Raw genomic sequence first — 24,527 nt, forward strand, 5'->3', positions numbered from 1 at the left:
CTTTAATATTTAAAATATTAAAATAAATTTTAATTTACTTTATATAAACTAGTATATTTTTATTTATATTTTTTTAATATAGATTTTTTATATATAAACTAGTATATTTCTATTTATATTTCCTTTTAATTAAATCTTTTAATTTTAAAGAAAAAAAAAACTTTTTTTTTATATTAAAGTAAGTTTAATTAAACTTACTTTATATTAGTTAAATTAATATTAATATTATCTTCTTTATCTTAGTTTTAAGCTCTAATAGGAGTAATTAAAGTAGACTTAGCTATCTCTATCTAAGAATTAATCTTATTAGTAATTTATATAAATATAGTTACTAGAGCTTATAACTAAATAGCTAAGATTATTAAACTTAGATTTATAAAAGTATTTTTAATTAAAGCTAAGATTATTTAGCTAATTTTAATAGGTATCTTTAATAGCTTCTTTTAATATTTACTAGAAGTTAAATTAATAGTATCTAATTTATTAAAATTTAATATAAATAATAATAAAAGGAATTAAATATACTATCTTACTTATATCTTTACTTAAGTTTAAGTAAATAGCTAGCTATCTAGTAGATATAATATATATAAGCTTAGCTAAATTTAACTTAAACTATATAATATAGGAACTTTCCTTAAGCTTTTAAGTATTTATTATATAGCTTTATTATAATTTAGTTAAATATATAGATAGTTATTATATCTATATATAATAATTAATTATAGTTATTATAGTTAATAAGTAATTTTATATAAATTTAAATATTATTATTAAAATAGTTAAATTTCTTTTAAATAATTAGAAATTATTTAAGTTTTTATTAAATAGATTAATAATAATTTATCTAGTTTAAAGTTAAATAAAAGTATATAAATTTTCTTTTAAAAAATAAAAATTAAAATATTTTTATTTTAAATTAATTTTATTTAAATTAAAACCTAAATTATATATTTTAAAATACTATTTTTAAATTCTTTAAAGCTTTTTTAAATAAATAAAAATAGCTTTTTATTAAAAGTAAAAAAAGTAATTAAGTTTTTAGTTAGTTTATAAACTTTAAAATAAAAAAGTATTATTATATTTAAAATTAAATAAAATTATTTAAAACTATTAAATAATATTAGAAATTATTATTAGAATTTAAGAAGACTTAGCTAAGATTAAGTAATTAGGTAATTTATAAGTAAAATAAAGAATAATAAAAAAAAGAAAAAAAAAGAAAAGGATTTTTAAAAATATAAAAAAAATATTTATTAATAAATAACTTTTTCTATTATTATTTCCTTTTATTATTTTACTAGTTATATTTACCTATTATTATTTTTAAAATATTATAAATTTTATACCTTCTTTAAAAAGTTCTATTCCTTAAAATAAGAAGTTATACTTTCTAAACTTAAAATATAAAGTTTAGTTATAGAAATATTATTTTACTAAAGTACTTCTAATATTTCTTATTACTTAAGGAAACTATATAGGTTAGGGTAGTTCTAGTAAAAATTTGAGGGGTTGAGGTCGAAAAATTTCAAAAGTTACAAATTCGCTACAGGCTTCCGTAGTATTGTCTGCCAGCTGCCTGCGGCCGAGTGACTGCCGCATGAGGATGGCCCGGACGCCGACATGCGAAAGGGTGGTGTCGAACCCACCACCCTTCATTCGATCCAAGAGCTTTAAGATCTTCCTGGTCTCTGGTAAACCTCCGTCCGGTTTTCAAGTGAGTACTTCGTCCTGAGCGAGGCCTGGTCGTTTACACATTCCGCGCCGTCCAAAACTGGTTGGTTGTTCTCCTGTTCCTGAGCTTTTTATTCACGTTCAATGTGCTATCCCAAATGCTCGGAGTAAGGGTTTGTCTGAAAGTGCCAATGATACCAGTTAACCTATCCAAGCTTCGGCTGTGAGTGTTTCTGACGTCGGCAATATTGATGGACAGACACCGCCGCGATCCAGGGATGGTGCTTGTCCGTCCGTCCTCTCGGAATCTTCGCAGTCGATAATCGCCGAAAGGCTCGCCAAGACATGCCCCACCACAGCTCAAATTTCAAATTCTCCTGTGCCGAACACGCCCTCGCTGTCGAGAAGATCATTGGTTTAAAATGCAGCTGAAGCCGATGAGGCTTTGCTTCCTGCTTGGATTGACAGCTGAGCCAGCCATCAACAGTAGTATCCCGTCTCGGACGTGGAGGTCTTCGGCACACGAGCAACCACTTCACCTCATTGAGCCATAAGGGTAGCCACACAGCCACACTCCATTGAGAGCAGAAAGAGTATTAAACGAGTGTGAAGTGAATCTCTCGACAGATTCTTGATTTAGAATCCGCCAATGTTGTGTTGTCGGATTCAGCATTGTGAATAAATGGCCTGTCACTATGGGAGGTCAACGAATGATCCCAATCGCCCAGTATGACGAGGACGAGGACGAAAGACCCCGGTTCGGCGACAGGAGCTGGAGCCGACCCGTTCTCATCGGCGCCATCTCTTCGTTCCTCATCCTCTTCTTGAATCTGATTGTCACAATATGGGCTTCCACAAAACCACACGGCTCGGACGACGCAGACGACGGTCGCCATATTCTCTTCGAGGGAAGCTGTTCGAAATCCCGTAACATTAGCCTTGGAGTCCATTTGGTCGTCAACGTCCTCAGTTCCGCGTTGCTAGGGACAAGCAACTATGCCATGCAATGCCTTGCGGCACCAACAAGGGACGAAGTGGATAGAGCGCATAATAGCGGGAGGTGGATGGTCATTGGGGCACAGAGCATTTCCAACTTGTTCAAGATTCGGAAAAGGAGAGTCATCATCTGGGTTTTGCTAGGAATCTCTTCGCTTCCTTTGCATTTCCTGTAAGTCACGATTTTCGATCCGTGAGCCCACCCTAGTTGTTTTGGACTTCGTCATCGTGGTATTCCTGGGTATTCCTGAGAAAACTAGTAGTCGGACATGCTGACCAAAATCTAGATACAACTCCGTGGTATTTACGTCAATCTCGGCCATCTCATACGAGCATTATGTTGCAGAGGAAACCTTTTTGGACCCAGACAACGTCGATTACAATGAAGAGATACTCTCAATACAGTCTGCAAACAATAGAGAGTGGGCTGATCGTATTCGCAATATACGTAGCGTCGTCTTGTCCCCGGAGTACGAAAACATTACAGCCGCGGATTGTCTGAACGCATATGCCACCACCTTTCAGACCTCTCGCAGCAACGTCCTCGTGATCACCGACTCGAACGAGACTTACATGAGATGGGGTTTATCATCCATATCCAACCTGTCCTCAGACCGCGAGTGTCCTTGGAGTCCTTTCGAATGGGTCTGTAACATGGGGAGGTCATGTTCCGGCGAGACCTGCAGGTCTAAGCTTTCGAGTGTGAGGGATAATTGGCATTTCGAAGGCAACAGAGCCATATACTGCCTCAGCAAGCCCGAAGAAGAGCGTTGTCGACTAAACTTTCACGTTACCCTGGCGATCCCGGTACTCGTTGCCAATCTCACCAAGGCCGTCCTGCTCATGCTGATAGCACTTTTCCCGCATGAGGGTCCGCTTCTTGTCCTGGGAGACGCCATAGCATCCTTTTTAGCTTTTCCGGACAACCGCACGAGGGGCATGTGTTCTCTAACTCGAGAGAAAGTGACGAGGTTTTGGCACAGTGGCCGATTGTCAGCCACGCCGTGGGTGGATGTCCGGAAACGCTGGCTCGCGGCTCAAGGGAAACCGAGCTGGATATTTTATAATCTCCTGTATCGTCCTTCCTCCCGCCCAGCGCTGACTTGCCCTTTAGCACCTTTTCCCTTTCCCTTTTGTGAAGGGGGCCTTTCCTCCCGTTCTCTGTTCTTGTACCAAGGCTAACCATACACTCTAACCGGTCTGCAGCTACGTCCTCGGCATAATTGCCATCTGCGTTTCCCTGGCAATGGGCATGGTGAAGATGTCCGGGCCCCAGTCGATGTCAGCCCTCTGGAATTTGGGCCTCGGCTCGGCATCGGAAAGTACCATGGTCGGTTGGACGAAGGAGGACACACCAGGCCTCGCGGCCGTTGTTCTGATTGCTAACGTGCCTCATGTCGTTTTCTCCCTCCTCTACTTCTCCTACAATAACTTGTTTACGCGCATGCTCGGTGCCAAGGAATGGAGCGAGTTTGGCCTTGTCCCGAAATCCCTACGCGTCTCGTCGAGACCACAAGGGAAGCAACGGTCGCGGTATTTCCTTCAGCTCCCGTATCGATTCAGCATTCCACTTATCGTCGTGTGCGCCCTGATCCATTGGTTGATGTCTCAGAGCATCTTCGTCGTTGCCGTTGAATCCCTCCATGCGCCGGAGGAGACCTGGGAGCTCGTGACGTGCGGCTACTCGCCCATTGCCATCATTTTTGTGCTCATTGGCTGCCTTCTGCTGGTATTTGCCATTCTGGGAGTCTCCTTCCTACGGCTGCCGACGACGGTGCCAGTGGTAGGAAACTGCAGTCTAGCCATAGCAGCTGCGTGTCATTCAGTTACTGGCGAGCCGCAGCCGAATGCGCCGCTCGGTTTCTTAAAATGGGGCGTTATGATGGAAGCTACGCCTCTCCATGCTGGGCACTGCGGTTTCTCGAAGGAAGCGGTGGCACATCCCAGACAGGGATTCGTATACGTCTAGGGATAGGGATTCGTATAGGGATGTGACTATTCGTGTCAGAGAAACCACCCCTTTACTTATCGGGTCCAGGTTGTGAAGGAAATTTACCGCAGATTTGGTTGGCGGTGACGATTTAGGCAGAAGTTTTAGCTAGAATAGGACCAGTGGAAACTGGGAAATGAAACGAACGAAGGCTCGGACGTAGAATCGAAGGCATACTTAGGGAGAGAAGTGGTACTTTATATTTATCGACGGACAAGCTCTGCGTTACGTTTCAAATGGACTGCTTATACCCTCTCTTATAGTCTTATAGATCTATCACTTCTTCTTCATCGACAGAATTTCCTTTTCAATGGCCTCCCCAAGTGTTTGAGTATTCCCCTGTCCTCCCATGTCCCTCGTCATGACCGCTGGCTCCGACCTCGCGAGCACATTTTCAATCGCCTTAAGCATGGCGTCAGCGGCATCCGTAAACCCAAAGTGATGGAGCATCATCTGGCCCGCCCAAATCATGCCGACGGGATTCGCTATTCCCTTGCCACAGATATCCGGGGCACTCCCGTGCACCGGCTCAAACAAGCTCGGGAACTCGCCCGTGGGGTTGATGTTCCCAGACGGAGCGATTCCGATCGTCCCCGTACACGCTGGGCCGAGATCTGACAGAATGTCTCCAAAGAGGTTGCTGCCGACGATGACGTCGAACATCTCGGGCCGCAGTACGAAATGCGCCGTCAGGATGTCGATGTGGTACTTATCAACGGCCACATCAGGGTAATTCTTCGCCATCTCCTTGACACGGGAATCCCAGTACGGCATCGTGGTGTTGATCCCATTGCTCTTGGTAGCGCTGGTGAGCTTCTTTCTGGGGCGGCTCTTGGCCAGGTCGAAGGCGTACTTCAGCACCCTGTCCACGCCCACGCGTGTCATTACAGTCTCCTGGATCACTGTCTCGCGTTCCGTGCCCTCGAAGATCTTGCCGCCGATGCTGCTGTACTCGCCCTCGGTGTTCTCGCGCACGATCCAAAAGTCGATGTCGCCGGGTTTTTTGTTCGCGAGCGGGGACGCCACGCCTGGCATGAGACGACAGGGGCGCAGACTGATGTACTGATCGAACTCGCGGCGGAACTTGAGCAGACTGCCCCAGAGGGAGATGTCGTCGGGGACTTTGTCCGGCATGCCCACGGCGCCGAAGTAGATGCCGTCAAACTTGGAGAGGGTGTCTTTCCAGTCGGGGGGCATCATGGTGCCGTGCTTGGCGTAATAGTCGCAACTGGCGAAATCGAAATGCTCGAATTCGAGCGAGAGATCAAATACCTGCGCGGCAGCTTTGAGGCATCGTACACCGTAAGGCATCACTTCGACGCCGATGCCGTCGCCAGGAATGACGGCAATTCTGAGTGACTTGGTCCCATTCATCTTTGCGAGTGTGTGGAATGTATCTGCAGCTCAATACTCAATGCAAGGAAATTTCACGCGCTTGATGAGGAACAAACAAGAACTTGTATTACTCCCCACTGAGGAGAATCGTCCCTTTTCGTCGAACCGACGTCGGCAAAAGGTATAGCCGCATCGCTCCAACCTCAAGCCCAGCGAGGATGACGGCCTATTGGAAGCTCAGTCAGTTCCGGGAGGGGTAGACATTCGAACAGATATCATTGGAGACGTAGAGCTCCGAAATTCCTGCAGTTGTACCAGCTGAGAAACTGATTAGTTTTCGCAATTTGAACTCGAGCATCATCAGACGATGTAGAGTGGCTATAGCGGAATTAGAGGAGACGATGTCTCCAGATGGATTTACTCTGATTATTACAAACTACATGACAACTTCGCCTGCAGGCAGGCCTTAACCAGAGGTATCAATTGATGGTCTCCCCGGTCTTCAACCTCATCGTTCCCCTTACATCGGTTTCGTGATGGGTGCCAAAGGAGCACGAAACCTCCAGGCACGTCGATTGTTTATTTCCAGCATCAACCCTCATTATTTTTATTTTTATTCATGTATTTTCTGTAATAGAGTGGGAGAGGAATTTCGTATATGCAGATACCTATTTTAGAAACTTTTCAATTGCAGACACAATTTCTTCTGGCGCCTCCTCCGCCAAATAATGACCGGATTCGACGGCATAGCCCTCGACGGGAACATCTTGCTGCGTCACCGCTCTCCACTCCTTCACAGCGTCAAAACACCTTTCGATAACACCATGCTTTCCCCAAAGGACAAGAAGCGGGCACTTCACGAGACGGCCATTTGCCAAGTCGTCCCTGGCCTCATCTAGATCCAACGTCGCGGCCGCTCGGTAGTCCTGGCACATGGCATGTACCGCAGCCGGATCACTCATATTCTTTACGTATGCCTCGAAGCATTCGTCCTTGAAGATGTGCAACGCCTTTTCCTGTCTCCTCCCCATAAACATCTCGGCAAGTTTCCTCGGTTCAGCGGCAATGAGCATCTCGGGAAGTGGCTCGGGTTGAATCAAGAAAAACCAATGAAAGTAGGCCTTTGCGAACTCGAAGTTTGTCGCCTCGTACATGGCCAGCGTGGGACATATGTCGAGCAGGATAGCCTTGCGAACGCGATCGGGGTAGTCCACGCACAGCTTATGCGTTACCCTCGCGCCACGGTCGTGAGCACAAACGAAAAAGGAGGACGTAAAGCCCAGCTGGTCCATGACGGCGATACAGTCGCGGGCCATGGCACTTTTGGCATAGTTTGATACATCGTCTGGCTTGGAAGATTCGCCGTAGCCGCGCAGGTCTATGAGGACGACGGTGTATTTGTCCAGAAGCTGGCTGGCTACGAGATGCCAGATATGGTGGGTCTGAGGGAAGCCGTGGATGAGGAGCAAGGGAGGTAGTGGGGAGGATGCATCCCCACTTTTGAGGCCCTTGATGGTGACCTCCGGTGAGGACTGCGTCAAAATGGAGAAAGGTTCAAACGAATCAAACATGGTAATAAGGATGTAAGGCAGGTCAAGGATAGCTGGGTGGAGTCAGGTTTGTGGTTACAGGGCAATGGTCCTCATTGAAGGAGAGGTGAGAAAACCGCCTTGTGTCATCAAGACGTGCTTGGGAGGGATTTGTCTCGATCAATGTATTTACTGCCTCTTTTTTTTTATTCTTATTCTTATTCTTATTTTATTTTATTTCGTTTTCCTTTCCAAGAAGGTGCGGCGAAAGCCGTTGAGGCCGGAGGTAATTGGAGCCGAGGTGGCCGGACGGGCCGAAGCGGGGTTTGCGGGGGCTGCGCTTAAATTTTAACCCGACGGTGCAGGCGGGGAATTGTCCCCAACAACTGAACGCTTCGTTGCGGTGCCTTGAGCCGATGGATCCGACTTCGTAAAAATATTCACCCGATAGCCGCATTATGAGTGAGAGATCGCTTCATACTCCCCGTGAACAGTGCCGCCCTCTCCCATCAGCAGAAAGAAGTTCCCCCGGGGGCTCCCTTTGCCGAGGACCCAGAGCCACTGGATGACACCGATCCGGAGTCGGGCAGCCTGCAATAGCTGTCGTTCTCGAAAGCAGAAAGTGGGTTTCCATTTCCATTTCACCCCGTAACTTGACATGTAACTTGCCATGGACATACCAAAACGGCTGACGTCTTTCTTAGTGCGACGAAGCCAGGTATGAGCTCATTTCGGACCTATTCGCTTGAAATTCACTAAGCATTCCCAGGCCGATATGCTCTAGGTGTCGTATCCTGGATCGACCCTGCGTCTGGTCCACCACTAGAAAGCGGTTGGTTCAATGGTCCTTATTGGCCTACAGCTGTATTTGACTGATTTATGTAGTGGCCCGGCCAAAGGATATACTGAAGCGCTTGAGCACCGTCTGAGAGAAACAGAAACAGCTCTCTTGCGTCTTTGGCACGCCTCTAGTGGCGATGCCATCGAAAGGGCATTTCCGAGTGCTGCCGAAGCTCCCGACAGCCGAATCATCACTTCAAGCGAAAGGAATTTTGACCCAGGAAGTGCCAAGTCCAGCTTGATCACGCAATGGGAAGAATACCCTTTGGTGTCAGCTGAAGACATTCGAAGATGGGCTGCCGACATGGAGGGGGAAACCAGAGCGGCTGACTCGTCTCAGCAACAAACTCTGCAGCCGGATCTCAGCCAGAGGTCTACTCAGAAGTCTGCTTCAAGTTATAATCAACCAATCCAGTCGACTCTGCCTCCGGAGATACCTTCCACGGCGTCAGGGACAAACGTAGAGTTACATTTTAATCAAGAGGGCATAGACGCACCAACTTCTTCGAGGGAGCTGTCTAGCCTTCAGAACGACAAAATCACAAGAGTGTGGACTGGGAGTTCGGATACGGAATCACACCAGGTGGACGGAAGGATTGAAATGTCCGAGGAATTTAGGCAACAATATCTATGGTAATCGGTTTGGGGGGGGGGGGGGTTTGAACGTCATTTCCTATGCTGCTCAAGTCATCACCGAACTATTTCATCTATTTTAGAGTTGTATATATTACATGTTTAGCTGGGGATATACTTTAGTATGACAACGCTACGACGGACGGTGTAGAACTCCAATCGTGACTGACTACCAGCTTGGCCGTGGATATACAGGCAAACCGATTTGTGCTAAACAAAGCTCCCCTATTATCTCATTCTTATGGGCAAAGTACCTAAGCTAACCATTCTAGCCAAAACTTCCCTCGACTGGCTTCCCAATGACCTTTTAGTAGTTGTATGTCTGTACTCGTTGTCCTCTATTGTCCAACCGATAGATCTTTGCGCCACAATAGCACACCCCATCATGAGTCCTAGGAAATGCCAAAGAGGTTACTTGAGACCACTCGCGAGGCACGAGTTTTCTAATACGCATACAGCAGCCCACCACCCTCGCCGGTCCTCTTCAGCTTTCGATTTGTCGCCATCAGCCAGAACCTCAACACCCAAACACAGATAATCACGCCCCCCGCAAACCCAGCTTCCGTTCCCATAGCCATCGTGTACCTGGGACCATCCCCAGAGGGATAGAGGTATGGCGTATAGATATACGACGCATTCGCTACCATATTCACGAAACCCAGCGAAATCGCCTTCTTCTGCATGGTCTGCCCTAGTGTAGCGGACACCCAACCCAGAATGCAAGAGTTAACCGCATACACTCCAACAGCGAAGCAGAAGCACGCAATGTATCGAGCTGCTGTGTTGAGCGTCGAGGCCGCGATTATGAAGCCTGCCATCGAGAGACCCATTCCTCCTGTGATGTGCCATGAGCGTTCGTTGAACTTCCCGGAGTTGATTCCGTATAGAGGGCCGACAACGGCAGAGAGGACAAACGGCGGAGCGGTAAGGAGGAGAGTAACGGTGCGGTTGAATCCGAGGGTGCCGACGACTGTGGGGAAGAAGTTGGTGAATCCGTTGGCCGAGAGGTGGAGGTTCTGCATCAGGGCGAGGACATAGAGGCGAGGGTCACCGAAAGCTAATTTCAGACTTTCCCAGTTGCTAGTGTGAGATGCTTCCTGGACTGTGTCGCGGCTGATTCTGTCGTGGGCGAGTTTCCGTTCTTCTTCCGTGAGCCATTTCGTTGTGGAGGGATGGTCGGGAAGGATGGGGATCGAGAGGAGGGCCATAACGACGGTAATGATACCTTCAATGATGAAGAGCCTAGTAGTAATATGAGCGCCGATCTCCTCTGGTGTCAATACGAGCGGAGGTAAGACCGCACTCACCATCTCCAGCCAGCAATGCCATGGGCTCCATCAATAGTCGAGAAGGTCGCAGCAGCAATGAGTCCCGAGAATGCAGTGGCGAGGATGTTGGCTGAATAGAGAATTGCCATTCTTGCGGCGATTTCCTTGCGGGTGTAAAAGATCGAAAGCAGAAACAGAGCACCAGGATAGACTGCATTTACCGTTCCGTGTGAGCAACATTCCTTCCAAGCCCAAAGCTTATTCGGCACTTACAAGGAGCTTCAGCAATTCCAAGGAAGAACCGAACCATCAAGAGTCCGATGTAATTGTTCGTAGCAGCAGTCAAACCCGAGGTGACACCCCAAATAGCCATGCAAATTCCCATGTATGTAGACGGTCGAACATGAGATGAGGCCATGAGCATGTTCGATGGCAGCTGGAAGAGGAGATAGCTACAGATAGCTGTCAGCGTTACTTTTACTCCAAAAGGGGCTTGAATACCCGGCCACCTACCCGACAAACAGAATGGAAATGCAAGTATTGTACTGGTTTCCCTTGAGATTCAAGTCTTTTTCAAGGTTATTCAACCTCGCCGAAGCGATGGCAGTTCGATCTAGCTATGATCCCGATCAGTTAGGACAAATATGAAAGGCAGAATCATGCGATAAGTGCACGTACGTAATTAAGAAAGTACATAATGCAGAGCATGGGCAAGATACGCCTGTCAAGCTTCCGAACAAGAGCGATCTCTTTGGCATCAGTCTTGGCCCTAGCACCAGAGTAATCCGCCTGTGCCTGGGCTTCATCTAATCGAAGGCCTTTCTCTTCGTTGCTGTGCCGGAAGTCGACGTCGTCATTGGTCTTGCCTTCGCAATGCTGGACATTGGGGGCGGCGGTGGAGAGCGCAACTTGTTTCTCGGACATGATGACTGGTAGAAGAGTAAAGGGCCCTGGAATATTTCTGAAATTGACCTGATAGCCATGTTGGATGAGGTCCTCGACGAGCCAGCACTCCGGATCTTTAAATATAAGAGATCAAATGGGCCATTGCTGCGGTGGCTAAAAGATGAACCGACACTCAGTCCCCGCCTCTACCCCAGACCCCAGACCCCGGACCCCATGGGGAAACTTTCTTCAGTGTCGCGCTAGTTTTCAGTAGCGGACCTAATTGTACTAGATCTCAAGGAGTAGGCGTCGAACGGGAATAACAGCTTAAGCATTATGCTGTGTTGTTGGGCGAGTCATGCAGGAGCCCTTGAGCCATCACAAATTTGAGTCTCGTAGAATCAAGGTACAATTCTTTATTTCTTAGAATTCCTATTTACTATTTTTTGAGCCTCGCGCTCAATGTCATCAGGCAGAATCATGAAGAAAAATGGGATGCAATACTTGATAAAGCGGACTTCTACGCGCCAAAGTTTTGCCCGAATCCCTGAATATATACATCCCAGTCAACATTGCTAAAAAGACCTGCTATGTCGGAATCTAGAGGATCACTGGGGAACTCCTGCCCACCAAGTCGAGACGCATCGAACCCAAAGTCTGGGCCGGTGTACTCCATGACAGGCATCGAACCCTGCATGGTAAATGCATTAACACTAGGTCCAAATCCGCCATTGGGAGCATAGCGCTGGAAAGATGATTGCGGTCGCCTTCCGGCTTCGTCATGGAGCCTTTGTCGTTTTGCGCTTCGCTCTTCGAACATGGCGGAATTTACATCCAAGGGTGGCCCCTCCATCCTTGACCTGCTGAGGACCCGCTCAGGTCTTAATGAGAACAAAGGCGTGCATCTGCCCGGCGGATCTCCACTAAAATAGTTGTTGAGCTGTTCAAGAAGCTTTTTGAGTGCACCATGACAATGGCGAGCACTGGTCCAGCGCGAAGCCATGGCTTCCAGGATTGTTAGGCAGTGCCCGATATCTCTGTACGAAGAAGTCAGCCAGATTCGGAGATTACCGGCCTAAAAGTAGACCAATAAGGCCAAGTACAAGATAGAACTTACGAGCTGCCCTTCGCGAAGGGGTAGAGCTCTAATTGAGTTGCAAAGGCGATTGCTAGGCCGGCCATCCATGTGGCCGATAAAGTCCCTGGCCAAGCCATCACGAAGGGGTCATCTGTATACCACCTGAGCTTCATCACGGTATTGTGACTCGCGCTGAGGGCTGTCTGCAAGCTAGACCGAAACATTTTGCGGTCTGTGGGGAGCGATAGGAAAGGGCGGTTGACCAGCAAAATGAGATAATTATACAACATAGTAAAGAGCGCAACCCAAGGACTCTTGGTGTAGGAAGATGGCGTTGATGCGGGGACGTCGTGTGTCTCGTCTTGGAATGTTGGGGGGAGGCTATTCCACCAACAATGTATTCGATAGGTTAATTCCTCAATCTTCTCGGGGCTGATGGCTCGGCTGTGAATCGACCTGTGGAATTCGCTGACGATTTCTCCCATTAAGCGTGAATATGTCGCCATATAGCTTAGGACGAATTGGCCTGCCTCTTTCCCAGCGGCAGTATGGTGTTGCGCTGGACTATAAACGGTGAGACTGTCACTGCCTCCCGCGGCATCCCTTGGGCGGCTGCTTGGGTGTCTCTGGGGGGAGACTTCTCCATCATTACCATCTGTGGCCGCTCGATCGCTGGGTAAGTGATCAAGAACCTCTTCGTTCAATGTTGACTGGGAAGTGGCTACAGGCTCGCTGGGCTTGGTAACAGCCCTATGCAGTTCAACCATTCCAGGGATGCAGACGTCTACCTCTCCATCCTCGATGGAAGATGGATGCCCTAAAACCTGGCTTAAGTACCGATCTAGAACATAGGCGCACCAAAAGATTCGTTTCCTAATCATAGACACAGTGGATTGGAGCTGTATGTAGCGGCAAGGGCATCGATGGAACCCCGAGTTATACATGGTTCGGACCAGCGCCCCGTGGATCGCCGACGCTGCTCTCAATGACATGGTGGTTGTCAAGTACAGTTCCGCGGCTAAAAGAGCCTGTAGAGAGGCAATGTCATGGCTGGAGAAGATGACTCCTATGAGGGAAGTTAAAGCGAATGACGACTGAATGCGACAGGCCGGATCCAACGTCTCTCCAGACGCCAGTGCTGTGATGTTGAAGATGCACTGGAATGTCACTGCCCGAGTTAACCGGCTCGGATGAGCAGTAGGAGCGTCTTCAGAGAGGATATCTTCATCGTAGAAGCGGTTGACACTCTCAATGAAAGTAGGTCCATGCAAAAAAGGGAGGAAAGGGTGCCAGTTTCGGAAATAGAGCATAAGGAGTTTCTGGGCCACGGCAGGCGGTGGAGCAATACCCAGCCCAGTGGCAGTCACCCCGTAAGACCGGGTACCAGGGGCTAGAGTTGTTGGGCTATCTTGCTGCCGTGGCTCATTGTCGGTGGTTTGTTCTCCACCGTGTTCAGGTGCAACGAGGTAGGTGTGGGCTGAACCCGGGTCAGGAACACCATGACCTGCGTCTCTCCCCTCTTCGGGCCGCCCCAAGTCAGCATCGGTGGCCGACGCTGCCCTAGCAAAAGCTCGGAAGACAGTATTCGCGAAGAAAGCACCACTCGCGCTGCCGATGAACTCACTATCATCGGGGGAGAGAGCAACGAAAGAGCCGATCTCTATGGGTGGGATCGGGCGGGAGGCGGAACCGCTGCCTTGGTCAATCGTTGGGCCGAACATAATGACAGCCGACTGGGAGGCCAGGAAGTCAGGGAGGGGCCGACAATGCGGTGAGGGAGTTCCATGGTTTAAGAGCGAGAGTGCGGATCGGTCGGCCGAAGGTGGACTACGGTGGTGCCCTCGGGGATAGTTCTGTAAAGTAATTATGAGAAGTAATAGTTATTAACTGAACTTAAATATTAATAATCGAGCTTTATTTTATAACAAAATATATTTATAGATAATTTTAAAATATTTACTTAGATTTTTTAAAAATCATATATTTATGATTTTAAATTATTTAAAATAAACATAAATATTCTTTCTTCAGCTTTGTACACTTTATACGATGCTGTAAAAATGTCCAAGATCTTTACTTTATTTAACTCGTAAATGCAGTCGATATACTTCGTACGAAGCCTACATAGACTCCTTACATCGGGCTTTCTTTTAGCCGCCCCTGTCGATGCTGCTCGGTCTCGCAAATCGGGGACCGGATCACCAATCTTGCGTCCATATGCGCTGGATCTATTGATGATTCTCAAAGTTTGAATATTCACAGAAATGCCACCGTATTTGATAGCCACGACTGCTTTTCCTCGTTCGAGGTTTGACTAGTTACCACGCTGTCCCTCACAATGACGATCCCAGAGTCCTCCATCGTGTCTGTCCTCAATCACATCCTCCCACAAGTACACGAGTATCGTGCCCAACCCGAAATTCAACAGCCCCCTTTTGTCGTCGGTCTCACCGGCCTCCAAGGAAGCGGGAAATCTACCTGGGCTAATGCCCTCGCAACAGCCCTGCAACGCCACGGCTTCACCGTCATAAACGTCTCGCTAGATGACTTCTACCTAGACCATGACTCTCTCGTGAAACTCAGGGAAGAAAATCCAGATAACCCGCTCCTTCGAACTCGAGGCCAGCCCGGCACACATGACACGGCTCTTATCTCCGAATTCTTTGCATCTCTGGCTGGTAGCGATGACATCTTCGTCCCAGCTTTTGACAAGAGTAAATTCGACGGTGAAGGGGATCGCGTCCCCAGAACTCAATGGCGCCGTGTATCACCCCCAATCGACATTGTCATTTTCGAAGGGTGGTGTGTTGGATTCCAGCCTCTGAGCATTGGTGAATTGACGTCACGATGGGAAGCTGAGCGACGAGAGAACTTGTCAAATGTTCTGGGCGACGGCGGAATGTCGACGTCAACTCTCGGCACACACCAGCTCTCCCACTTACTACAAATTAACGACAATCTCCGGCAGTACTGCAATACATTCATGAGACCGACGAAATTCCATTATTTAATACATTTGGATACGGATGATCTTGCTCACGTCTATCTCTGGCGGATTGATCAAGAGCGCCATCTTCGGATGTCCAGCGGACACGGAATGTCTGATGATGCAGTTATCCGATTCGTACAGGGATATATGCCCAGCTACAACTTGTTCCTCGATCGATTACAGAGGGAGGATTTCGTGGTTAGAGATGGCCATTCTTGTCATCTGCGCCTGATAATGGATAAACATAGAATCGTGACGGAACAAAGGATCGGGTCTTCCCCAGGAGTATAAGGGGGCTTGTAGTCGATCTGGTCCTGGTTATGGCTAGGTGAACCGGATTTGGTCAGCCCTACAGGAAACTACTTGCACCAATAACTTAAAATATTAATGGAGTGTGGAGTGTACGTTTGCCTACGACATTTGATTGCTGCAACTGCAACTGGTTGGAAGTTTGGGATTTGGCTTTGGTGATGTGTGATGTGGTCTTGTTCTCTAATTCTCCAGGGCTCTCCTACGCCATAACAGCATTGATTAATTGATCCCATGGCATGGCGGATGGCGGATGGCTCGGGCAATTCCAAACGAGAACCTGGCCAGACTTGCTCTTCCATGCCCATTGCGGAACGTTGGCTGTTAGCCGGTGATAGGATCATCGGTTTAAAGAAACGGGACGGTTAAACGCACTCCCGCCTTTTTAACTTGTCCGGGACTGCGGCACCATTGCGGAGGACAGAGGCACAGATCGAGGATATCAACTCTAAGCTAATGTAGGGCTCCGGTCCTGACGTGGTAATTTGGAGCTCGAGGCCAATCAGTCTCCTCAATCCAAGCAATCAGCTTGAGATATTCTCCAAATTCACCCACTGCGCCACAAGCTCAACGAAGTAATTATCCATTTCGGTCGCCGCGCCCCATTTTCCGCCGGTTCCCGGATCCTTCGTGGACCAGCAGCTCGGACGCTCAACCATTGTCCTGTTCCATAGTGTCATGGTGTGTGAATGGGCCCTCGTCCGATTCGTCCAACGTTTCATAGTTTCACGCAATGGACCCCTGCGCACCCTTTTCTCGCTTCGAGAACTGCAGGAGGTGTCCCGGATATGAGGCCCCTCCGTCTTGGCACACAGATGGAACTGTTCGCGACCGGACGCCACGGAGAAAAAAGAAAGGCTGAAACAAAAAGACAGGAAAGAAAGGTAGAGCAACGGCCTGGGGTTGGGGTTGGATTGGAGGATTTGTTTGTCGCCTCCCTCATTTTGAGTTTCATCACGATAAACTTTTCTCTTTCCTTTATCAACCTTGACATTCCTCACGAAGTACGCGGTCGCGGACAAGACGGTAATTTCATCCGATTTTCAACCCTTGCTTCTGTTTAACTCTTGTACGAAGCAAACGCTGGTCTACGGTGAAGGTCCCCCAAACAAGGATCCCTTGAGCTATCTGGAAGCACTCGGTGAACGAAGATCCTTTCTCGTTCGCCGCTAAATCCTTTGACATATACCGAAACTTCGTTCTTCCTATAATTATTAGCTCTCTAAGAATTTCCACTGGGGAATTTCAAGCTCGATCCTCCACTTCCCTTCCGCACACCGCCCACCATGTTGAACTCAACTGCGCTAGTAGCGATAGCCGTTCCTGCGATACCAATCCTCATAATCAAGGGTCTGTCATGGCTCAAGCATCACAGACGAGTCCGCTTCAAGGACTTTCCTCAGATGAAGACCTCCTTGGTCTGGGGGCATCTGGTCTCGCTCGCTGAGCAGATGGCCAAAGGCCCGGAGGCCGAGCAGTTTGGTAAGGCTACCTTTTCCCAGTTACATCTTTCTCGGGGTCCTTGGAGCATGAAACTCGCGTTGTCCGCTCTGTGTACTGGATGAATAGCGTTGTTGTCCAACTTGGAAGTAGACTGGTCTTAAAAGCCACGGAAAAAAAAAAAAAAAAAAAAAAAAGAGGAAATATATGTCCAGACTGAGGCTAATATTATGTGCCATCTAAGACCTTGCCCTCGCCAGAATCGCGGAATCGCTAGGACGACCACCTCTAATGGTTATCGACATCTGGCCCCTCAACTACCCCATGGCCATCATCATCAACCACGACATCGCCGAGCAGATATCCAGGGCTTCCAAGAACTACCCTTATGGCACCCCCAAGTCGCCAACGATGAAATATCTTAATCCCATCATCGGAAAGCACTCGCTTGTTTCCATAAATGTAAGCCCCGCCCTCCTTTCTTCTCTCTCTACAGGGATACCGAAAAGACGATATGGCTACCTCCTCGGCATGTACTGATATTCCCTGCGCGACCAGGGAGAATCATGGAAAGCGCTCAGAAAACGATTTAACTCCGGCTTCGCCCCGCACCACCTCCTCACACTCCTCCCCAACATCATCGAAAAAGTCCACCCATTCCTCGAGCACCTCGACCGCTTCGCCCAAACCGGCGAAACAGCCCTGCTCAGCGACTACACCACGAACCTCACCTTCGATATCATCGGCATGGCCACCATGGACAAGGACTTCGCCGCTCAGCGCCCACCCTCTGAGCGCGGCGAGCTCGTGACGCTATACATCGAGCTCGTCGAGTCCTTCAAGGCCCATGAGGACAGCGCCGTGCCGATCTGGCTCGTCCACCCCCTGACGGCGCTGCGGCAGATCCAGGTCGCGCGTCGCATTGACCCCATGATTAAGGATCTCATCCGCGCCAAGCATGAGGAGCTGATCCGCGGCGAGGCCCCCAAGACGCGCAGCGTGCTGTCGCTCGCGCTCGAGGGTGTTGATGAGTTGACGGACGACATCCTGCAGCAGACGTGCGATAGCCTGAAGACTTTCCTGTTCGCCGGACACGATACCACGAGCATTATGCTCCAGTGGGCCTTCTATGAACTGGAGCGGTCGCCCAAGGTGGCTGAGGCGTTGTGCGCCGAGCTCGACGAGCTGCTCGGAGCGGAGAACACAGATCCCGCCGTTGTCATGAAAATTTTGACGGAGCGGGGCGACGAGATCATGAGCAAGATGACGTATACTTCGGCGTTTATCAAGGAGATTCTTAGGCTTTATCCGCCCGCCGGTTCGGCGCGTTTGGTCCCTAACGGAACGGGCCTCTTCGTCACTGCGCCCGACGACGGGAAGTCGTACTGCCTCGACGGCATGATCATCTACCTATGCCCTACCCTCATCCAGCGCGACCGCGCAGTCTACGGACCGACGTGCAACGACTTTATGCCGGAGAGGTGGATCGGCGACTCGGACACGAGCATCAAGACGAATAGCGGGCTAACTGTGGGTGATGGCGGCGAGAAGGCGGCTGCTGGATCGGACGGGAAAAAGATCCCGGCGAGCGCGTGGAGGCCTTTTGAGAGGGGACCGAGGGCTTGTATCGGGCAGGAGCTGGCGAATATTGAGTCCAAGATTATATTGGCTTGCGTGGCGAGGAGGTATGAGTTTATCAAGGTGGGGACGGGGGCGATTAAAAGGGATGCGGATGGGAATAGGGTCATGGGGGAGAATGGAAAGTTTGTGGCCGAGACGGAGCTTTATAGCGTAAGTGTGATTCTTTCTTTCTCGTTTTCTTCCATCCTTTTTTTCTTCCCTCACTGACTGAGACACGGAAACAGAGTCGGCAGATCACGGCGAAACCAGTTGACGGTATGTTGGCCAAGGTGAGGCTAAAGGCCGGCGCTGAACCGCGAAAGGTGTGAGAGGCTACAGGTTCCCGGGACAAGATTTGGTAGAACAAGCTGTCTGAGAGACGGGTGCTTGTAAGATCCTAAGTTCTCCAATGTTTATTTGGTTTGGGTGGTATGTTTGAAGCTGGCTCATCATTCGGGAGTCTTGGTTTTGTTTGTTTTTTCTTGTTCAAGGGGGCGTCTGCACGCATGTTGACAGGGACGGGCATGAGATCGGCTCACTTCATGATTGGAAGGGATTATTGTGATATTTGTTTGGAGTTGTATTTTTTGGATACCATGAAGCCAACGTTTACCAACCCCCTCTTTTTTCTCACTCTTCTTTTCGCTGCAGACTGCTGAACACACTTCCGCCCCTCGCAAGGTGACCACCTCCAAGTTCGCGACCATGGAGGATGACAACAAGCAGGGCGCCAGCCGCCCGAGATACCGATTCGAATCCTACACTACCAGCTCTCGCGATGATAATGCAAGCTTCACGGTCCGCAGAAACGGCAAGGCGTTTTACATCGACGTCTTGCCGTCGCAGTTTGTCAACTCTCCCGTCACGAAGGACAAGTATATGTTGTATCTGGAGGTGCTCCAGTCGGATGAAGACGTGATCGGGGACATCTATGAGACAGATGTTATCGACTGGGTCCTCGAGCCATTTGAGCCGTTCTTCGCTGAGCTCGCACCGAGTCCAGCGCCTGGGAGCTTCAAGGTCACCACTCTACGGGACTACCTCGTCCCGGAATTCTTCCACTTCGCGCTGGACATCGTAGATGAGGAATTACGACCACGCCAGATCAAAGGGAAGCCTTCTCCCTATCTTCCGTCGGGCGTTTGGCTTGACGACGAGCTCCTCGATGACGTGGAGACCTGGACGCACTTTTACGATCCAGCCAACATTGTCTTGAGCTTCGACCAACCCGAAGACGCACTCTTCAAGCTGCCCAGGAAGGTCCTCATCGACAACGGTCAAACAACCTGCTTCTTTAAGGAGTGCTACTCCCCTGCCCAGACGAAAAACGAGCTCCTAGCGTACAAGAAGATTAATGCGGCCAATCTGGATCCTGAGCTCCACATATGTCACTTTTACGGTGCCGTGATGAATGATCAGGGCTCCATCGCCGGCTTGTTGCTGAGTTACATAGACTGTGGCAGCCAAACCATGTGGTCGCGAGTCGGTGCGGATGAACCCTCCGCTTCCATCAGAGGACGGTGGGTAAATCAACTCGACGCTTCTATTATCGCGCTTCACAAGATCGACGTCATCTGGGGGGACGTCAAGGCAGAGAATGTACTTATCGACCAGGACGACAATGCGTGGATTACCGATTTTGGTGGCGGTTACACTGAGGGTTGGGTCAAAAAGGAGGTAGCTGGGACGGTGGAAGGCGACCTGGCTGGCATGGCAAAGCTTAGAAAGTTCATCGTGGAGGGCGAATAGGACGCCAATTCTAAATTATTCCAAGATGCCTGGCGGGTGCTATTCTGAGATGAGTGCGTCGCTTTAAAGTGCGGATGTCTTCGCTTGAACGAGTTCTAGAGGTTTAAATTGAATGACCAGGATTGCATGAGCCACCCTACGAAGGACCTAAAAAGAGTTCACGTCTCCAAGTACCCAAGAAACGAGGTTTACAGAACTCTACTACCATACCCGTCCTGCAAACGGTGCCGTGGATGGAATCGGGCAATGCTCTTCGTAACTAATCAAACCCCGACCCGTTCGCTACCACCGGCCGATTGCCTAGGCGAGATGAAAGGCAGGAGAATCGGCCATCGTTTTAGTTGAAGATCTTTTGTGAGGGTGGAGTTCAGTCGGTGTGCATGGAAGACTTCCACGCCAGCGACCCAAGTTCCAGAAACTGGCGCGGAACAGGGTGATCGGGGCTCTTCGGCTTCCTGTCTGGGCTCGTCTTCTAGAACGTAGGAGAAGAAAGGAGAACAACACGACATAGTTATCAACTGTATCCTAAATCATAGGCCCTCTATTTTCTTTCTGCCCACTGTTGTCTTGGCCGATTAGACAGTCAGGATCCTCAAGAAGAGGATGCTAAGACGAGTAGGGCGAAGGATCAAGTCGTAGGACAAGTGGGCGTCGGGCGATACTAGGAAGAAGGAGAAGAAGGAAAAAAAAAAAAAAAAAAAAAAAAAAAAAAAGGTCGAGAAATTGGTCGGGTTACACTCGAGAGAACTTGGAACTGGGAAATTGCGATTCTTCTTGAGCCTGAAATCAACGGGGAATGGAACTCTGCGAGACGAGATTGACCTCGCGCCCGTTCTGTAAGCACTGCAGCCTCTGCAGGCAATCTAACATCATGATCCTTGCAGTTCTTCACCTTGTAAGGCGTCAGCGTCTGCCCGTTCTTGCAATCTGGGGCCAGTGCTGGGAGCGAAGAACAAGCTCGTGCTATGCTCCGTGCTTCCTGGACCCGGAGAGTCCAAGCTCCATTTTCCCGGCCTAATCCTAGCTTGTCTTAGCCTCAACTGGCATGGTCATCTTCACTTCCACGGTACGGATGGGGCCTGCGTTGTTTCCGGGCCATAGCGCCGTCGGTTGCAGTCCCGGAAACCCTCCCAATCGAACAAAACCTCCGTCATCTGGACTAACATGGAGTAGCAGTAGTGTTGCTCTGCAGACGGTCGACCCGGAAGCTTGACGAGGTTCACAGTCAAACCTGACACAGTATTCGGTGTCCAACTCCAATTCGAGTCCGCACCTGCATTTCCGCGCATGCGCCAAGCCCATCGTCCTGCGTGTTATTATTAGATTGATGCACCTGCCAAAGACCCAAAGACCTAGCATCCCTCGGAGAGAGACAAATCCCGGACCTCGTGCTCTGCTTCGCGCGCAGTATTGTAACAATGAGCTGCTGCAGTAGTCTTCTCGGGTCCAAATATTCACCCCCTTGCGCAAAGGCTCTGTAGAAGAATTCATCCCGAAATTTGTCGGCGGCCGTCTTTTCAAGGGGGCCCATACTTCATCCGTACTTTGCCCTGACACTTGAGGGTTGACAATGACTCGTTAACCAGCTCTTCTTGGTACACTTGGTACCTGGTGTCATTGAGCTGTCGTGTAAGTTTCCTGGCAGCTCTCTGCCCAGATGCCAACGTCGTACTTACGGAGAGACACCCGGGATGCACCGGGGAGGATCTATTACAACTACGAAGTATAGCGGCTCCAAAAGCCGGGCACCAATCATTCGTGCCTCATAGGCGCCTGTAAATACCCCGTGCTCTCTCCACGTTGACGGCCGGTTTTCCTAGTCTGTACTCTGACCTTTACCGGGCCTATAAGACATGGGTGGTCTGTCTTCATCGGCCCATCTACTGCTCCCTGCGCAGGCATCGTAAGCGTCTTTCTTCTGAGGTCTTGGAGTCCACCCTCTTCTCCAGTGCTTGACATCCAGCTCATCGGTTTACCCTCTCCTCTCCTCTCCTCTCCTCTCCTCTCCTCTCCTCCCTTTCTCTACCCTCTCTAATTCCTCCTCTTTCTCTTCGCCAACCTTACCCACCAGAAGAAAAGACGCAAAGGACCAAGGATCCAGGGATCGAGAGAAGAAAATATGGGCCGCCTCATGTCTCTGGCAGCCTCAGCGCTGCTCGCCCTCCAGACCGTGACTGTCCAGGCCGCCAAGTGTCCTGCCGGTCTCGTACCCCGTGTGTGGGAAGGAAAGCAGTATGGCTGCAAGTGCTACGTTGGTGATGACTGCTGGCCTAAGAGCAAGGAGTGGAAGACGTTAAACTCAACCGTCGATGGCAACCTTGTGATCCACGTACCTCCGGAAGCGGCATGCCACAACACCTTCGAAGGCCCTCTCGGAACCCTGGAGACTTACGATGCGGAAAGGTGTGCCGAGGTTACTGCCAACTATGCCGCAGAGCAGTGGACGTAAGTAGAAGCCAAAATCCGGAAGCTCCTTGCACCTTATTGTGTGAAATTCTGACGGTTGTTGTCCTACCAGAACCGACCAGGACGCTCTCAACCTGTGGAAGTACTTCACAAATGCCACTTGTACTCCCACCGAGAATCCCGAGGAGCCATGCACCCTTGGCTACTACGGTGTCTACGTTGTCCTCGCCAAGGAGCATGCTCACATCAAGGCCGGCGTCGACTTTGCTCGCAAGCACAACCTTCGTCTTATCATCCGCAACACCGGGCACGATTTTATTGGCCGCAGCACTGGCTGGGGTGCCCTCATCATCAACACTCACGTCTTCCAGGATATTGACTTTCTTGACAGCTTCACAGGACCTGGCGACTACGATGGTCCGGCGGTCAAGATTGGTGCTGGTGTTCAAGGTCGTGAGCTCATCCGGACCGTGGCTGCCAAGGGGCTTGCCGTCGTCACGGGCGAATGCCCGGTAAGTTTACTAGAGAGACAAAAATGAATGAGCTTCGGGGAGTCCCATTTGCTAACATGGGGTTTGCTTGCTCTTAGACTGTCGGTGTTGCTGGGGGTTTCATCCAAGGCGGTGGCCATGGCCCCCTTACCACGCTCTACGGCATGGCTGCAGACCAAGTCCTCGAATTCGACATCCTCACCGTCGATGGCGAGTACAAAACCGTCAACGCCGGCAACGAGCCCGAGCTCTTCTGGGCCCTCAAGGGAGGTGGTCCCTCTACATACGCTATCGTCCTCACCGTCACAGTCCGTGCCTACCCTGAGCTCCCCAGCGCCGCCGCGGACCTTTTCGTCAACTTCACTTCCATCTCCGACCCCGATGTGTTCTGGGAGGGCGTCCGCATCTTCCACAAGCACAGCAACCACTTTGTCGACAGCGGCCTCTACGTCTACTTTGAGATCGGCCCTATGCTCTTCCGTGCGAAGCCCTTCGTCGCTGTTAATCAGACCGCTGCTCAGCTCGAGGCTATTCTCGCACCTATGGTTGCTGATTTTGAGGCCTCTGGGGTTCCTCACGAGTTGAGCGTCTTTGAGTATCAGTCGCTTCATGATTTGTACCTTGACCGCTTCGAAGATGAGGGCGCCGGTGCTTTCGCCCTGACTGGAGGCTGGCTCTTCACCCACAGGGATGTCGAGGAGAATAATGACGAGATCATCGAGGCTTTTAAAACCGTCCTAAGCCCCCGTGAGGACCTTGTCAATCAGGGCTTCATGGTCGGTCATCTCTTCAACGCCGGCCATAATCTTCCCGTTGCTCGGAGCGCAACTCACCCTCTCTGGAGAAAGGGTACCGACTTCATCATCTCTATCCTCCCGGTTCCTCAGAACGCCTCTGTGGCCGAAAAAGCCGATCTCCAGGACGTCCTAACCAACGTCCAGGATGCCGCTCTCAGGGCCGCCGGTCCTTATGGTGCCAGCTACGTCAACGAGGCTGACCCCTTCCAGCCTAACTGGCAGGAGCATTTCTGGGGTGATATTTATCCTGACCTCAAGACACTCAAGAAGAAGTGGGATCCGCGCGGAATTCTCTACGCCGTTTCTACTCCTGGAACTGAGGAATGGGAGGTCATCGAGTACGGTACTCGTCTTTGCAAGCGTATTGAATAAATGACGAATATGGAGAGAGGGAGGGAGTATTGAAATGGTCAATGAAGGGCCATGCACTAATAGACTCATACACGTGTAAGCTTCATCGAATATACTCTGCTGCGTAACTCATAATTCATCGTGTTC

At 49.5% G+C, this 24,527-nt stretch overlaps 5 protein-coding genes and 2 pseudogenes across 5 annotated transcripts; 3 read left to right on the top strand and 4 right to left on the bottom strand.

Annotated features, from left to right (window-relative positions):
* Positions 1–2,369: 2,369 nt before the first annotated feature.
* SAPIO_CDS8292 (uncharacterized protein) lies at positions 2,370–4,639 on the top strand (the record flags this gene model as incomplete). Its single annotated transcript, XM_016789957.1, has 3 exons — positions 2,370–2,842; positions 2,958–3,641; positions 3,877–4,639. 3 exons carry the CDS (start codon positions 2,370–2,372, stop codon positions 4,637–4,639), a joined length of 1,920 nt encoding a protein of 639 aa, XP_016640220.1.
* A 297-nt stretch (positions 4,640–4,936) lies between these two features.
* On the bottom strand, positions 4,937–6,034 carry SAPIO_CDS8293 (annotated as a pseudogene; the record flags this gene model as incomplete).
* Positions 6,035–6,663: 629 nt separating this feature from the next.
* SAPIO_CDS8294 lies at positions 6,664–7,566 on the bottom strand (annotated as a pseudogene; the record flags this gene model as incomplete).
* Positions 7,567–9,440: 1,874 nt separating this feature from the next.
* Positions 9,441–11,189, bottom strand: SAPIO_CDS8295 (putative Pantothenate transporter; the record flags this gene model as incomplete). Its single annotated transcript, XM_016789958.1, has 5 exons — positions 9,441–10,239; positions 10,305–10,476; positions 10,539–10,717; positions 10,779–10,882; positions 10,944–11,189. 5 exons carry the CDS (start codon positions 11,187–11,189, stop codon positions 9,441–9,443), a joined length of 1,500 nt encoding a protein of 499 aa, XP_016640221.1.
* A 481-nt stretch (positions 11,190–11,670) lies between these two features.
* SAPIO_CDS8296 (uncharacterized protein) lies at positions 11,671–14,589 on the bottom strand (the record flags this gene model as incomplete). Its single annotated transcript, XM_016789959.1, has 4 exons — positions 11,671–12,187; positions 12,268–13,961; positions 14,366–14,456; positions 14,516–14,589. 4 exons carry the CDS (start codon positions 14,587–14,589, stop codon positions 11,671–11,673), a joined length of 2,376 nt encoding a protein of 791 aa, XP_016640222.1.
* A 2,223-nt stretch (positions 14,590–16,812) lies between these two features.
* On the top strand, positions 16,813–20,335 carry SAPIO_CDS8297 (uncharacterized protein; the record flags this gene model as incomplete). Its single annotated transcript, XM_016789960.1, has 5 exons — positions 16,813–17,008; positions 17,211–17,428; positions 17,525–18,757; positions 18,832–18,909; positions 19,238–20,335. 5 exons carry the CDS (start codon positions 16,813–16,815, stop codon positions 20,333–20,335), a joined length of 2,823 nt encoding a protein of 940 aa, XP_016640223.1.
* A 2,119-nt stretch (positions 20,336–22,454) lies between these two features.
* Positions 22,455–24,401, top strand: SAPIO_CDS8298 (FAD binding domain-containing protein; the record flags this gene model as incomplete). The annotated part of the gene is made up of 3 exons (XM_016789961.1): positions 22,455–22,780; positions 22,854–23,253; positions 23,331–24,401. 3 exons carry the CDS (start codon positions 22,455–22,457, stop codon positions 24,399–24,401), a joined length of 1,797 nt encoding a protein of 598 aa, XP_016640224.1.
* Positions 24,402–24,527: the final 126 nt, after the last annotated feature.

The sequence above is a fragment of the Scedosporium apiospermum genome (assembly GCF_000732125.1).
Source record: "Scedosporium apiospermum strain IHEM 14462 chromosome Unknown SEQ_SAPIO_0121, whole genome shotgun sequence".
Lineage (NCBI taxonomy): Eukaryota > Fungi > Ascomycota > Sordariomycetes > Microascales > Microascaceae > Scedosporium > Scedosporium apiospermum.